Genomic DNA, 16,502 nt, shown 5'->3' with positions numbered 1-16,502 from the left:
TATGCCGTTCTCGCTACAATTTGACAATTTTCTCAGATCGGGAAGGATCGGGTAAAACCTGAGGCGATCTGGACACAGTACAATGTTAGAATGCTCTAAGTACGCTGCAGTTACGACTACCACGTGCTTGCTACGTTCTTACTACGATGATCGGGAATGAGGCATTACGATCTCTGCCGCTGCAGCTACGCTTTAGAACGATGTAGCTACGCTGTCAGTGCGATGTTGCCGATGTTATCCGATCGATGCACCGCTCTGAACGATCTATACGATCTTATCACGCTGTCATCCCGTTCAGAGAGCTGAAAAGTGCCCGATGTGCCCTGATGTACCCCGATTCGACTGTCGATCTGCAGTCAGTCAACTTATTAGCATGCAGAACCGATGAAGAAATATACTGTGGACCTCGAAGAGGCTCCTCAACTCACGGTTCTTTTGCAGCAATGCATTGTTATAAACAAAGACGTGCTGATTTTTCCAAGGCTTTTTCTTGATGTCCTTGCTTTTATAGTCCGTCTTCCTCCAGTTGTAGATGATTTCATATTCTTCAAAATTCTGCTATGTCCTCAGCTTCCTCCTCTTTAAGCATCACATGCAATCTCTCTTTCTTCGCCTTTTGGGTAGCTGCTTTGCTGATTTCTTTTTTTTTTCTTCATCTCTTCTCCTTCTTCGAAAATTTGAGCTCCTTCTTCTTCATGTTCAGCCCTGAGCAGACAGGTGTAGCGACAATATTAGGCCCTCCTGCTCCTCAACAGTTCTGCCTCTCGATCTCCTTGATCTTCTTCTGGCAGACATTTTTGTGTAAGTTTTCTTCCCGTTCTAGTGCCGATGTTACTACTCTCAGAAAGACCTTGTTCCGCTCATTACGGTGCGTTTACGCTGTCACTACGCTCTCCCCGCTTGCCGTTTTGACCTATTAAAATAGGTCAATTTTGATCGGGGAGATCGGGAAGAAATTTTGAACAGGTTCAAAATTTCTTCCCGATCTGAAAAAAATGCCCGCTCCAACCCCGACCTCCACACGCTGCTGCTACGATGCTTCCGATCCCCGTACGCTTTTGCCGCTCTCTCCCGATCTGCTAGATCCGGACAGATCGGAGTCCAGATCGTGAAAGTGGAACGGGGGTTTTAAGCCAGGCTGACACTTGCACGACTTTTGGCCACGATTTTGTCGTGGCAAGTCGTGACAATTTGAGTCGTGGCAATTTCAAAATTGTCGTACCGACATGGCACGCAGTCACGACGGGTTTACGCACACTTCACGACTAGTTTACGACTAGTTTGCGCACTGGCACGACACGAGTCGTGCCAATGCATGCCACAAAATCGTGCAAGTGTCAGCCTGGCTTTAGACTGATAAGAACAGGGAGGTGTAAGAAAAGGAGAGACAACTCCTGCTCTCCTTTGAAGGATGCGCGGCACCGCCGAGAAGTTATGCGCTTAACTACAGGTGGAAATCAGGTGCTTTGACAAAAGAGAGCATCAATAATCGGGACTAGCGCTCTCACATCTAGAATACTTGCCCCTACTGCATTTCGCTCTCTCTCTTTCAATGTGATGGCAACAATGAATTTGTGTACCTTGAAAGTGAGCAGCTAATCAAAATGCAGTGTAAAACTGACAATTTTAACAGCAAATAGTTTTAAAGCACGCTGGAGCACGCTTTAGCGAAGTACTTTATTTAAAAGATCAAAATATCCCAGATTAAAGGATAGAAAACTAACATGCGGAAATGTGTGCATTATAGAAAAATATTAGGTTTTTAAGAGGGCCTAATTTTCATTTCATTTCGATTTGCGCATTACGAAGAAACTAGAAATACATGTTTATAATATTGAATTCTTTCCTAAACTACTCTAAATCAATTTGAGTATTTCATTAAAAATTTTACGGGGGAATAAAGCTTGTTATTCAACGAAAGGTGAAATGCGTTCCTCGTCTCCGAACTTCGCCTTGCAACTACAGCGGTGCAGAGCCTGACTTCAAAGCGTATAGTGGAATGATAGACATCCCATTGTAACGCTTTGAAACCAAACATGTGTTTGCATGAATTACGAACGAGTTGTCTCTCCTTTTCTTACACCTCCCTGCTTAATCAGACATCCTGCACGACTTTTCGTTAACAAAACAAAACAAAAACAAAAATTCACATTCTCGCTCTCAATGTTCCCAATTCATCTCCTTTTCTTCTCTACCCCCATCAATATTACTGATATTCACCATCCCAGGGCCTTCATCAGTCATAGTCTACTTCCCGCAGCAAAAAAAAAAAAAAAAAAAAAAAAAAAAAAAAAAAAAAACTCGGCGCAAACACACCTACACAATTTCCTCGGGGAATACGTAACAGATATCAGGCTCCCGTTTCATAAGACCTACAGTGTTATCAGTAACAACTGCCACATTTCTATGACAAATTTGCTCCCAACTAATCAGATGTAAGGATTTCAGTAGCTTACAACAACTATAGCAACTTGTTATTGATAACAATTTTTGTGAAAAGGGACCTATAGGTTTGTAAAGGTCAATGAATCAAAAAAGAATATACACCGATGACCTCATCATCTGCATAGCAGCGGACCGGTCAACACCCGGCCTTTCAAAGAATGATAATTTTATATTGGATGACAATAGAAGATGGCAAGTAAAAAGCATATTTCTCATGATAATTGTAATTCTAATCATTCTTGTAAAGTAGTTTTATTATATAATTTTCGGGAAAAAATGTCAATCAAGAAAGGTAATCATAATCATAGAATGTTGTCTGTTCGTATTTTGTTTGTCCTATTATCTGTGTCAAATGAGCGACCCCAGTAATCCCATTGATTTTCTTTGATTGCATGATATACAAAGAAGGATAGAGACACAAGCACTCACTTAAAGCAAGATTATATCCACACATCATGCACATAGAGAAGAGAAACGCAGCCTTCTGTTTTTCCTCCAAAGATGAAAAGTCGTTATTTTGTTTGAACAAAGTGTCTCCTCTTGCCTCAAGCTGGTTTTGTTTTTATTATGTTTTTAACGATGTTCCCTTGTTTTTCGGTTAGGTAAGTCTCGGTCAACGCTCTGTCAAGTTGTTGCATGGGTTGCATAAGATAAGTTATGAGATATGTATATGGAATCGAAATAAAAATACTTTAATTAGCGCGTCCATTAAAATAATGAATAGCAAAATCTTCTCTTATTCTATTTTCATATATAGTTATGCGACTGAGACAACATTCTATTTTCATATATAGTTATGCGACTGAGACAACAAAGGACTGAAGTATTTTGCAGACAATGCATAAAATACTTTATCATCGGTGTCTCGCTTCTTTTGAATCTCTCACCATGGAATGTTTGTACAGGAAACATATACAATTCTTGGCGCTCATGTCCCAGGTGTTAAATGAAGGGCATTATTGTGCATGAATATGTGTGTGGGGGGCGGAGGACGGGGCTATTGTAAGCGTTGAACGTGAAGATAACATAAACTGCTTGCTCTTTTGAATATCTGCTTCCTCTTATCGCGGTTAGATCGCGTTTGTAGCAATTAAAAAAAGAATAGGGCCTACATTATTTTGACAAAGTCAGTTTCCCCTCTGGTGGTAAAAGGGGAGACTACACATTTCTCTTTTCATGAATCAGCTCTTGTTTCTAAGGCAATGCGAAGTTATAACGGTATCATATACTAGTATGTATATGTTTTAATTGGTTTTCAACCATTGGTGTCATGAGAAAAAGACGTGAAAGCGACAATTTAAGAAAATTATTATACTGAAGAGAAAGTAGAGCGATATGTTAGAGCAAAACGTTAAGCAGTAGGGAGTTGGAATCCGACGCCAGTTCAGTGGGCTGCAATGTTTTGGTCCTTTAGAACGTATATCTGCATGGTTGCATTTTGCACGCTCTGCTTACTGACGATGAGAACAGCTTGTGGATTACATCATGTGAAGCGATGACGAAAAACGCAGAGTTGATGACACACCATTCTTTAATCAGTGTTGCTTCCTATTAACCTGCCCATTGTCTCTTTAACATTAGTACGATCCACACAGAATTCCTTCTACTGGGTTGGTCTCGTCCCTTTCCACTTGGGGTCACTTCTATTGTTCGGTCTCTGAATAGATATCTGGGGTGTGTGTTTGCTGATCGGTACAGGAGGCCTCTCTCTCTACTGACAATTGGATGCGTCCATTCTCGGGACAGGGGTAGCAGTTAGGTTCTGGGCGAAGGCGTGGACTATAATTGATTTATAGAATATGATTAGTAACTTGTGAAAATCACCATAGGGATAACTTTCGAGGATGGTGATGCTAAGAAATCACAATTGACTGGTTTAATTAGCTGGCTCGGGGGGGGGGGGGGTGGCGATGTACCGAATGAAACCAGTACGGACGTATGGAACTGGAATGGGTTCTCCTTTATAAACCGCTTTGATAGGCATCTTGAGTCGTAACAGAAAGCAAGTGATAGAAAAAAGAAGACCGCGCCCGAGCACCTATTATGTTCTTCAAGTTTGCGCCTGCCGTCCCAGATCCCACATGCATGACGTGACGTCGTATGGGCGAATTTTGAATTGTGTGTAGCTGTTCATCCAATGCAAACAGCGTGCAGAGGAGGATCGGAATGAAGGTGGGCGATCATTTGTTTGAGGGCACAGGTCTCTTTCCTTCCGCGTAAAGTCAACACATGTGTGGATGCCTAACCCAAATTCCAACGCCCATTGTAAAAGTGAACAGTGACTGGTATCAGTGCTTTTCCTATCCCAAGTTTGCCTTGTTAACGCACACATACAGCGTTACGTGCTAAAGAGTGACAGTGGTCATCGCAGTCTCCGGCTACAATATTTGGGACAAGATGGCGACTGTCTCAAGAACTTGCCTTTCCTTAGTCTTCTGCCTTGTGTGTTTCGTTTCTCGCAGTCTACAACAGAACCCGATAGTCATGGGTCCTGTGGACACTTCAACTTCTGTGGGACATGATGCTGTGTTCTACTGCAAGGTGCGAGCTGATACGAACAATTTGGTCTACTGGGTTGTGAACCGCGAAATAGGTCTGGGACCACTAGAGAACGACAACCCTGCCTATCCGCAGTACGAGATAACTGGTAACCACAAGCTCGGATATTACAATTTGAAAGTAAAGAACGTAACGGCTGACGATGCCAGCAGGTATGACTGCGTGATCGATAATCCCGGCGATGGGCCGACCTATGAAGCGGGGGCGATGTTGACGGTGGTCAACGATCCCGTGAGACCTACTGGACCCACCTGTCCAACAGGAAGTGGAGACATCTTCCTTCAAGAAGGGGATGTCCTGCAAAACTACAGATGCCAGGCTGAAGATGGTGTCCCTATCGGCGAGTTGAGATGGAACGTGATACGAGATGACAATTCCTTCATCGACATCGACTACGAGATCCAAGTGGACAACGCCGGCCAGATCACGGTGGTGTCTGGCAGCCACGTACTGACTGCCGACGATCATCTTTCACAGTTAGCCTGCACTATCACTCACCCTCTCGTTTCTGATGGAGTGTGTTCCTACCCGAATGACGATGGTCGGATCTTCGTGCGCCACTTTCCACAGGTCGAAATCGGGCCCGATATCAGCGTCCACTACCTTGAGTCGACTGAAGTTACTGTACGCTGCACGGCGTCCGCTTATCCCGACATCAGCTTTGGTCCTCAGCTCTCGTCGTCAGATCCTAATATGTCATTCAACGTCACATTAAAGGAGAATGGCCTCATCGAGGCCCGGGTCCAAGTATCTCAGAGCGACGTCGGAACTTTAATCAATTGTAGCGCCTCGAATTCTCTGGGAACGACCACGACTTCGATCGAAATCACGCTGCAGCCTGTGCTTCCGAGCTGGTTGCTGATCACTGTATTGATATGCGCGGTGGTCCTCTTGCTTTTCTTGTCATTGATTTGTTGTTTTTGTTGTTGTGGAGGATGCAATCCGGAAAAGGAAGGCAACGATCGTCCTGACCTTGCCGACACGAAAGCAGCCGGCTACGATGTCAACGATTCGCGACCAAACTCGATATATAAGCCAAGCATGGATGATCAGGACGACGATGGCTTCACCGACATCCCTCTCGATGACTTCGCTCCTCCTTCGCCACCGCCACCTCCGTCGCCACCGCCACCTCCGCCGCCACCAAACGACATCGAGACTGGGGAGATCAATGACGGCTACTTATCGCCTGACGCAGACGAGAGGTTCCCGCCAATGATCGAAGACGAGCACCTAATGGGCGAAAAGAGGATTTCAACTTTTAAACCGGACGACGACGAACTGAACCCACCACCACCACCTATCACGCCTCCCCCACCCCCACCTCCCGAGGACATGGATTCAACAGTTGTTCCGATCCCATCCATCGAAGATGACTAATCGCGACTTTAGGTTTGTACTGTAGATAATTTCCCTATTCGTTTTTTTTTTTTTCGACGTTGACGATCTGTTTTTCGCGTCATGGCACATCACATCGGGACATCGTTCAAAATCGTTGCATAATATTACATTTCAGTTTATACTGGCACTGCAGTGAACATCTGAAATCAAATTGGTGCCTTCTCGAACATGTATGTACGCCGGGGAGGCCGAACTGTCAGCCTTTCATGTTGAAAAATACAACAACAAGATACTGTAATAATCGTTTTCTCACCATCATCCTTATCTTGAAGATTCTGACGTATACTGACGTCATACTCGTAATATCACATACGATTTCATTCAATTTATCACAAGGTCCTAACAATTGCTACTATAATCTGAATCAAGAATTGTGGAATATGCATGTCAGTAATGTATAAAATGATATCATAAAATTCTTTAGTAACTCGATCTATGAAGACTCATATCTTAAACACCTGAAATACTGAAAAGATTGGGAAAATATGGAAGGTTATTCTTTTCAAAATCATCATAATCAAGGCGGATTTTTTTCCCTACACCCATGATACATGTATATCTTTGTGAAAACATTTACATGTTTCTGCAGATCTGCAGATTTTACTGACCTGTTTTTTGCAAATCGAAATAAGATTTGCTTTGGATATTGATTTATTAACAGTCAGAACCACACTGGAAAGGCAGACGGTTTACCAACTACTTTATTTCTTGATATATATACAACGCGCGCTCATAAGCCTGAGAATATTCCATTCACGATAGAACTGGAAAATTAGTTTGGTTGCAAACTGTACTGGCAGAAGTTGCATGCATGCATTTCCAGCAATATTGTCTTTATGTAAATGTACAATTGCACGCGTGTTTTAAAACGTCTTTCGAGAGTCAACATTTGTCATATTTCTAGTGTCACGCTTCCGTTATAATTTATTTCATTTTCCTTGTCAGACATTATGATTTACTCATATTTCAGTTCACACCTGCTCTTTACATTCATAATATTATATATTTAAAAGAAAAGGTTGCTGAATTCGTATGATATTTCCATATGCACCATTATTTTTTTTTCCTTATCAAGATGACAGATCATTGGAGTGGCAGTATACACTAAGAACTTCTTTCGGTCACATTTTCTTGTTTCTTTTCAGTTCATTATTCGTGGATGTATATCACGTGAATTGAGTTGAGTTTATCTACCAGTCCACTGAGTCTGATTGCTCGGAATGTTCCATAGTGAGGAGTCTATGATTTTATCAGTTTTTCTTTATGATGGTGTATACGTGCGAGAAATTTGTCATCATGTAGTCATTTTGTCCCTTTGCTGACTATGTTTGTCAAAACAATCTTGAGTTGTAGGATGACAAAGAACTTTATCAAAACTAGGCATTATACTGTATATAATCACTGATTCATGTACTCGAAGAGGTCTCTTGAAACCTTGATTCTTTCGCAGTGCACTACGTATTATTCAAGGAAAAGATCAATGTTTACTGTACTAGGTGCATACATCTAGAATAGAATGCATGATTTCGGCGAAGAGAGATACAATGTACTGTATGTGCATATTTAACTCATACAACACCTCATATCGCTAAAGCATGGACGGAAATAAACAAGGACTATTCCCTCGACAGATTCTCTTAACGGTATGTGCAAAGAGTCTAAAGTTAATTCTTGAACTTGAAATTATTTCTCAGTCTTAATTACGTTATTGATGCAATATGTCAACATTGTTTCAGTCAAAGAGATCCATCGCACTAACCTACACGGGTGTGGGTATTGGTGGAAATTTAATTCTGCCAAAACCTATTGAACAAATGCAATGTATACTTACTGTATGTGCACCTTATGTGTAATATATGCGAAGAATCTATAACAAAAAGTACATTGCAAATATTTAAAGATCTTGGAGTCCAGCAGCAATCATGGGACTGTAGTTGTGCCATTACCAAGGTTGTTTTTTTTTCCTTCTGATCAATAGCGCTTTCGGGTAGAGTCGTTATTCCCATAAACCACTGTCATCCATATTATATCATTATTGATCAATGATGTAAAAAAAAAGATAAAGCACGCAAAAAATTGTATGAGAAGGCGAATATCAAATTAATGAATTTCAATGAATGTCGCAATCAACACGACAATCTCTACTTCCAAGGTGCTGCTGTAAGTAAGGGTGAGGGACATGATCTAATGGATGAATTTATGTATAGATATTTCGTACATATAAATGTGAAAATACGTGGTGATTGGCCACACAAGTTCGTAGTGATTTCTTTTCTTTTAGGTAAAAAGAATACCAAAGAAGATATAAACGGGCTGTTTTGTCCCTTTTTCTAGGTTTAATTGTTTTCATATGAAATGTATAGTAAGTGTATATTGAGTTTTTTTTAGCAATTTTCAACAGTATGTTTCATTTGCTTTTGTATCAAGGATGAAAGGAAATATCATTTTGTAGACACATGATCACATTTGTTGTTCAAAATTGAAATTAAGATGTTACATAACACTGGGTGTCATGGTGTATATGACAAATCAATGTTATTTCTGTGCGCATGCAGCTTTACCATGCATACTTACCGGCACCAGTGTAATTTTGTACAATATTTTTATACAAAAAGATTGTATTTTATCATTTTTCCTATGCATCTCTTGTAAATTGATAGAGAAAATGTCTTTATTAAAAAATTGTGTTATGGCAATGCATCGAATTATACGGCTGCGCCTTTTTAATTTTGTTTTTAGTGTGTATTGCCCCACTGGTAACTGAGTCAGCAAATACAATATGTTGTCCGAAAAAGAACAACAACAACAACAACAACAACAACAACAACACACACACACACACACACACACACACACACACACAAACACCACCAACATCAACATCGACTATCTGAATTCCTATCCCTTATCTTTATATCATCCTTATACACGATTACTTCGGAAGACTAGTTTTCGCATTCCTTAACGGTTCTTACTTCCAAATGACCAAGTACTTGAGTAACAAAGATAGCATTCCAATTCGTGGGTATATAACTAGCCGTTTTCACTTAATAAACTGTGGGAATACTTACTATGAAGCATAGATACACACGCAATTTACAATATTGTCTCATGGAGTGTTTGAGAAACAATGTGATAATAAATTCACAGGCGGATAAGATGTACAACTTTGCCGTTACTTACTTACTTGGGTATACTTGGGTGTAGAGACTGGAAGCAAAGCTTATTTGTCCCTCGTTACAGTTCTGTCCCGTCTCAGGTAGGGCTCATATTTGATTGGGTTGTTTCTCCAGTGTCTTTCTAGGGACGACTTGAATTGGTTTATGGTGGTAGCGTTGATGACTTCCTTGGGTAGTGCATTCCAATTGTTAACATTTCTTATTGAGAAAGCAGACTGCCTCAGACTAGAATGGATACGTTTTTTGACAAGTTTGAGACCATGACCTCTTGTTGTTGAACCGCTGGCCAGTTGGAAGAATTTAGAGGGATCTACTCTGTCGAAGCCTTTCAGAATTTTGAACATCTGTATCAAGTCAGCCCTCTGTCTTCTGTAAGCCAAGGTGGGAAGGCACAGTTCTCTGAGTCTTTCTGGGTATGTCATTTGTTGCATTTGTTGCATTGTTTTGCCCAATCATGATCGTTGACACTATCAACACTGCAAATATATACAAATCCGATAAAGCATGGACTAAAACAATATTCGAAGAACCAAACTCTTGTAACGAGGAAACATGAGAAAGATTGAACATGTTCGACGATCTAGGAGGGAAAATTTTGACCAAGTTGCTCCTTGAAGGAGGTTTTGAGTCACATTGTTGTATGAACACAGTCCTTGGCGACATTGTAATCAACAACAAACCTGGTTATAAGATTGCGCAGACACTTCCTCTTGTATCGTCGCGAAGGCTATGAGAGTGGCAATGTCAATTTGCCTTTCAAAATAATGCGTTCTTCATAGGAGCGTGTGAAAATTTCAGCACAATGTAAACAGACGGTCTCGTTTCAGTCTATTTAGTCATGTTTATTAGGACCCCCATAGCGTAGGGACGTGTAAAGCCACAAGTATAATAAGTGGATATTAACATTCTCTGCCAGATACTGTAGCGAAATCTCCAGAACTCGGGATGACAATAATCCAGTCTCCTAATGTTATGCACTTTGTGGTTGATCCTGTCCGATTTTTGTTAACTTTAAAGGGATGCGGATTGGTTGAGGTGAGGATTCAGCATTTTGCGAAATACTTAGAAACCACCTTATGAAATGTTAAAGATCATACAATATTCTAAGAGGAATTCAAAGTTTGTTTGATGAAAATTTGTTTTAAAATGGCTGAGATATCCAAAAACAAAGTAAAACAAAGCCATCCTAATAAATGGTGGGTCCCATCTTTTATTATAGGATCACTTTGTTTTTGGATATCTCAACCATTGTAAAAACAATCTTCACCAAATAAACTTTGGATTCCTCTAAGAATTTGTGTTCTTTGCTATTTCATAAGATGTTTCTATTTCATAAGATGTTTCTTATTATCTACAACAACAAAAAATCATCATGTAAAACGTTGGAAACCTGTTGCCCCATCTCTTTTGAAACTGCACCATCCCTTTAAATATTTCTCTGTAATAGACCGTTTTTAATGTATTACAATTCATGAATACTGTATTTCTTTTCATACAGCCTAGTAACGAAGCATTTCATTCACCTGCTCCCAACCATTAAGTTCCATGGGCAGGAGTTGTTGTCCAGTGCAACTTTTGTGAACAAAGCATGCATGCATAAGATTTGAATACTTCAAAGAACAGGTCTAATATTATATTTCCTGTTGACTGCATTTGTGAGGTCACCATTGGCTCCTGGTAAATCGGGCATGCAGCAAACAGGCCTGTCGTTAAGGGTTTAGCTTGTCTGGCTTAATGGTTTGCGTTAAAGATATGGATGAAATGTCAATGCTTGAGTGAAACGGCTGTGGTGTTTTACTGTAATATATTTCCTTCTTATGCATATTTCCTTTTCATTAGTTGTTACCCTCTGATACAAACTACCTTATACGCAGCAACGTGTCAATTTACACAAAAACTCGGGCCACATTTACAGTGTCTGAAAGAAGAAGAGGAAATAGTGTGGATTCTGCTCATTAACAAGCGAGGAGCAAAATATACAAAGTGTCATGCATACAAAAACTGGCATAATGTTGATAATGGCATGTATATAGGCCATGCACTGATTCTAAGTTACAGGCACTGCAGAGTAAACCGATATTGTGATGACTTCGATGCATATGTTAAAAGCATAGTGGACCTGCCTAGCAGGAAATACATCATTGTGTATAATGGCAAACGACTGGCAAAATTATACCGCCCTAAGAAATCGTGAAATCCATTATAGCAACACATGAACGCGGAATGGAGAGGCGCAGCTGAGCAGACAATGTAAATTCTTATTCCTAAGGCTATGAATAAATTTTGGGAGATTAAAAAGGAAAGATGAATAGAGGGTTCCACTCCCAAGATTTTGAAGGGGACATCCTATACACCAATTCTATGCCTATTGAGGTTCAAGACCGTTAACATGGAAACGAGCAAATCAAGCACTGTGTCATTGGCAGAAAAGAGGCTAATATCTGTAAACTGTGAAACGACGAAATGCAGCCGTCAAAACAGAAGATAACTATTATTACACCAACACTTTATTTAATATGAGGATGTGAAGCCATCGACCAAAACGACAGATACAATCGTGTTTTCTTCCTGGTATATCGGGGTCAAGGGTCACTCGCAGAGAACCAAATTGTCTTAGGGTAGTCCCTTCACGAGTAGGATCATTGTTTCAATCCACTTGGAACTGAGCAATCCCGATTTCAACAGGGACATCCTTCTGTATGTAGGAAGTATAATGGTGTGTTTATGTCCTGGTTTGCGTTTGGGTGAACTTGTAGCATCCTGCACCGTTTTTTTTTTTGTTTTTTTTTGTTTTTTTTTGGATATTGCACTGTAGTGATTTTTAATCACGAATTCTGTCTCAGATGAAAAAAATTCGTGCAAAGGGATGAGTAATATGAGCAGTGCCGACTTAACGCAAAGGCAGCAAAAATAGTCTCAACCGTTTGTTTGATTGTTTTTTGAAAACCAACTGTAGAAAATCATGTATCCACAGAGTTTATGAACTAATGCATCATTTTTGCGGAAGGACACCCTCCGACCCCTGCCCTTTATTTGTATGATAACCTTTCTACACCACTCATTCCTAAAATAAACTTTATCTTTTAAAAGAAATACCAGAGTCTTGGATCCCCGATCTTTCTAATCAATTTTTTGAAGATGATTAACATAATCTTTTAATGATTATGTTTTGATGTAATCGTTGACGTTATACATGTAAATGTATATTATTTTGGTAGATTAGGACAAGAAAAAAATGTTGAATTCAAATTATGTACGCATCAGTTTGATAACATTCAAGTCTTGACAGCTTTGCCAGTCAATGTATTGCAAGGTATAATATGAACTTTAGGCATGGTAGGTGGACCAAGTGAAAATCAGAACAAATTGAACGTGTATACCACGTGAGAAATAGACAATGTGGATGATAAATGAATTGAAAAGTAGCCCAAGTGGCTTTTAGACCAACCAACATTTTCAAGAAGAGGTGATTATAGACGATGAATAGACCACGTGGGTATTAAAGGCATAGTGGACATGCAATCCAAATTAATACAAGACACACTGCCGTTTAAACGAATTGAATTTTGGAAGAAATGAGCGTATAGCAACGATTTTAGTCTGAATGTTGTAGTACCAACACTGATTGTTCATCAATAGAATTGGATACAGACGAATGAATAGATCAGTAGACCAGATAACTGTGAATACGTCAAAGTACGAATCAAACTAATGGTCCGTGAACATGAATGAGATATACTGATATAGGTTTCGACCACAATGTCGTTTGAGACTGTTGTGGTATAGATGTTGTGGTTGTAGACCAACTGGTGCTTGTCCGCAGAGTTATATGAGTGCTTTTGAGATATTTTACCCTCATGTAATATAGCACCACGACGATGCATGAACGACAAGGAGATATGCCGATCAGAGGAACAATCTCCTTCTAGAACAGAACAATAATGTTTCCATCGACATGACAAATATAATATCTTTAATAATTTAGCGAATATGATTGATATAGCCGATGTTGACAGTTGTATATATATAAGTATATACATATCTATGAATACCTGATTATAGGAACGACCAAAGTCCATTGCAGAGAATTTAGGGGGAAAAAAGAAAACAATAGATTAGTTTTCAGTTAGTTGGAATGTTATTTAAACAAATTCAAATATAAAACAATCATTTGACTGATTATCTATCTTTGCATGACTTCGTATAGGGTCCCCAATGACGATAGCCAAATTTGGACTTGGGTCGTTCTAATATTCTCCAGTTGTATATATATATATATATATATATATATATATATATATATATATATAGCACTGAATGCTATATATCATACGTAAAGGTCATTATTTACGAAGATCATGATTTATATCGCTGTATAAAATGTCATGTACAATGAAGATACAGGGACATGAAATCCGTTAGAGTTAATACCTCCCAAAAACAAACAAACAAACAAACAAATGTTTTGAAATGAGCCTAAACCTGCGGGGTTCCAACACCATTTTCTCAAACATCACGTTTGAACCATCAGCATGATCAGTCGAGCAATTCTCAAGAGGTTCCTCATTTTCAATGTCTCCGTAAAATACGAGAATGCGGAAGTGAAAGATGGGAAATTTTTACATACTACTGTGTGTTTGTACAGTGCAAAATGCCTTCCAATACCAACATCTCCGTTAGATGATTCCCGGTCAGAATTCTGCTTCTATACCATTAATTGTCTTTTTGGTCAGTTCTAACAAAACTAGCGTCAAGAGATCGTGGAAAAAAATTACCGTTAGACCAAGGTGGACGCTTTTGTTCCCATGGTACAAAAGGCTACCTGAACTCAAATCTGCATGACAATCGATATATCGTTGAAACCAACAGAAGAGAACAAAGCCTCTACCCTGAGTCACTCCCCTCTGTTTGTCCTTATACCGAGTCCTCTCACAGAATCGATCGGTCACATGTAATCGGTCATGTGTGTCGTCTGCGTTGAGTGTGTGCATGAGTGTGTGTGTGATAGTTCGTCTGTGATACAGCGAAATTTTTAAATTTACACAGACGTACCACGGCATTGACAAAAAAAAAAATAACAATGGCGAGTACGTTGGGCGTAGTTCCTCTCTACTGGTGACTGGCCTCTAAAATAACACTCCAGAGTTAACAGGGTTATGTTTGTGCATCGACTGTATCTGTTGCCTTGAAAAATCTTTCTACATTGGGCGTGTGAACGAATTAAATGGTCAAAGTAAAGAGCCATCTGCAAGTTTGTCAGTTATGTGGCGGAATCGCCAGTTCTTCTCCCGTAGATAGCAAGGGCCTGGCAGTCCGTAGTCGGCGGACAACCGGATGCTTGTCCCGTGGAGCATAGGCTAATGGTTCGACGGCTGCTGCCTTCTCAGATAAACACCTACACAAACTATCGTAAGGTAAGTGTAGTGAGTCACTATTTGTCTCAGCTGTGACCAAAAAGATATCCCAAAGTAGATATCAAAATGTGTGCCAAATACATTGTATTGTCAAAATACAGTCTGTGGCGGCCGATAAGTTTACGACAAACGCAAATCGTGTATTTGTATAAATCCACGGCTGTAGGTAGCAAAAGTGTAACGTGTGTTATGTCTCTTTTTGTCTATATTCCTTACTGTTTTTATCTATACTTTCTGTAACATATGCATATTTAACCACTTACAATGCAAGTAAAGCTGCACAATGTTAAATCCACATTACCATCTAATATGTAACCTATGCAGAGAAAAATAACATTGTGTATAAGAGGGACTGAAACGTGTGCGCCTTTACAAGCATTGCGAGTTGATCTAGTATATGAATAGGAATTTCCATCGACTACAATGTAGTTGTTTGATTTAAGGCCATGTGTTATAACGAAAAATTAAAACACGATTTTGAAATGTCGTGAAGTGAGGAGTAGGGCCTATTTTAAAAATTTCGATATGACACGCTTTAGGAGGCGAGGTTACCGGGCAATATTTATTTTGAAAAGTTTGAATTTCTTTACGAGATAGACATGAGTTACACAGTGGCTAACCTAGTCATGAATACTCGTATACTGAACTAGATCTATATAAAATTCTCAGCTCCAAGTTTGTTTCTTTTTATATTTTATCTGGACCACATATTATCTAAAATCATTATATGAGCTAAATCAGTCACTAGGCAAAACTCAAGTATTGATTATAAAAAAACTTTTTGTCAACTTCAACTTTTTACGTGAAAGGGATCCAGTTCTCGTTGGGATGTTTTGATATCTTGTGAAGATGTGTTATTAATTTCTCAACTGCATCTCATTCGTATCAACATCAATCTGCAGAGCCTTGAATCACTGTCCTCATCCTCATCCTCATCCAGCATCATTAACGATTTGTTCCTTTCTTCAGCCTGTTCTTGAGAACCCAGACAGAACCCAAGCTTCCAAGAGCAAACCAATGTAAGTATTTATTTCCGGTGTCGAGGGTCATTATTACCGCGAAATGCATGAAATGGTAAGAAGGGTGGCTACGTGAAGAAGTCACTTTTGGTCAGCCCATCATCATGGACAGTGCCATGTAGGAGAAAACTGGTCTCTTGTCCATACAAACTGTACGCTGTTATCTTCACAAAGCTGCTATGTCACATATTCAGCAGTAGGAATTGTTGATGAACTTACAGAGTATTAGCTGTTCCTGTTCACAAGTAGAAGTACTACTCTCCTACTTTGGGAAACGAAGGCATGTGAATAAGAGATATTCCCCATAAGTAAGCAAGCTGTACACGCGTGTCTGCTATTCATTATTAGAATTGACTAGAGAACTACATGTATTAATAGCAAGAATGATTCTGCTCAATATTTGGTATAGAATTTGAATGTGCAACTCGACTTGGTCAATCTGCCCATTGTGTGATAATTTCATGTGCCAAAGAAGGGCAAAGAGA

At 39.7% G+C, this 16,502-nt stretch overlaps 1 protein-coding gene across 1 annotated transcript; it reads left to right on the top strand.

Annotated features, from left to right (window-relative positions):
* Positions 1-4,502: 4,502 nt before the first annotated feature.
* Positions 4,503-7,115, top strand: LOC140242606 (synaptogenesis protein syg-1-like). Its single transcript, XM_072322358.1, has one exon. It carries the CDS (start codon positions 4,843-4,845, stop codon positions 6,382-6,384), a length of 1,542 nt encoding a protein of 513 aa, XP_072178459.1. The 5' UTR covers positions 4,503-4,842; the 3' UTR covers positions 6,385-7,115.
* The last annotated feature ends 9,387 nt before the right edge of the window (positions 7,116-16,502 follow it).

This window comes from Diadema setosum, chromosome 19 (assembly GCF_964275005.1).
Source record: "Diadema setosum chromosome 19, eeDiaSeto1, whole genome shotgun sequence".
In the NCBI taxonomy this organism is placed as follows: domain Eukaryota; kingdom Metazoa; phylum Echinodermata; class Echinoidea; order Diadematoida; family Diadematidae; genus Diadema; species Diadema setosum.
The sequence above is the reverse complement of the archived record's forward strand: the minus strand, read 5'-3'. Positions and strand labels throughout refer to the sequence as shown.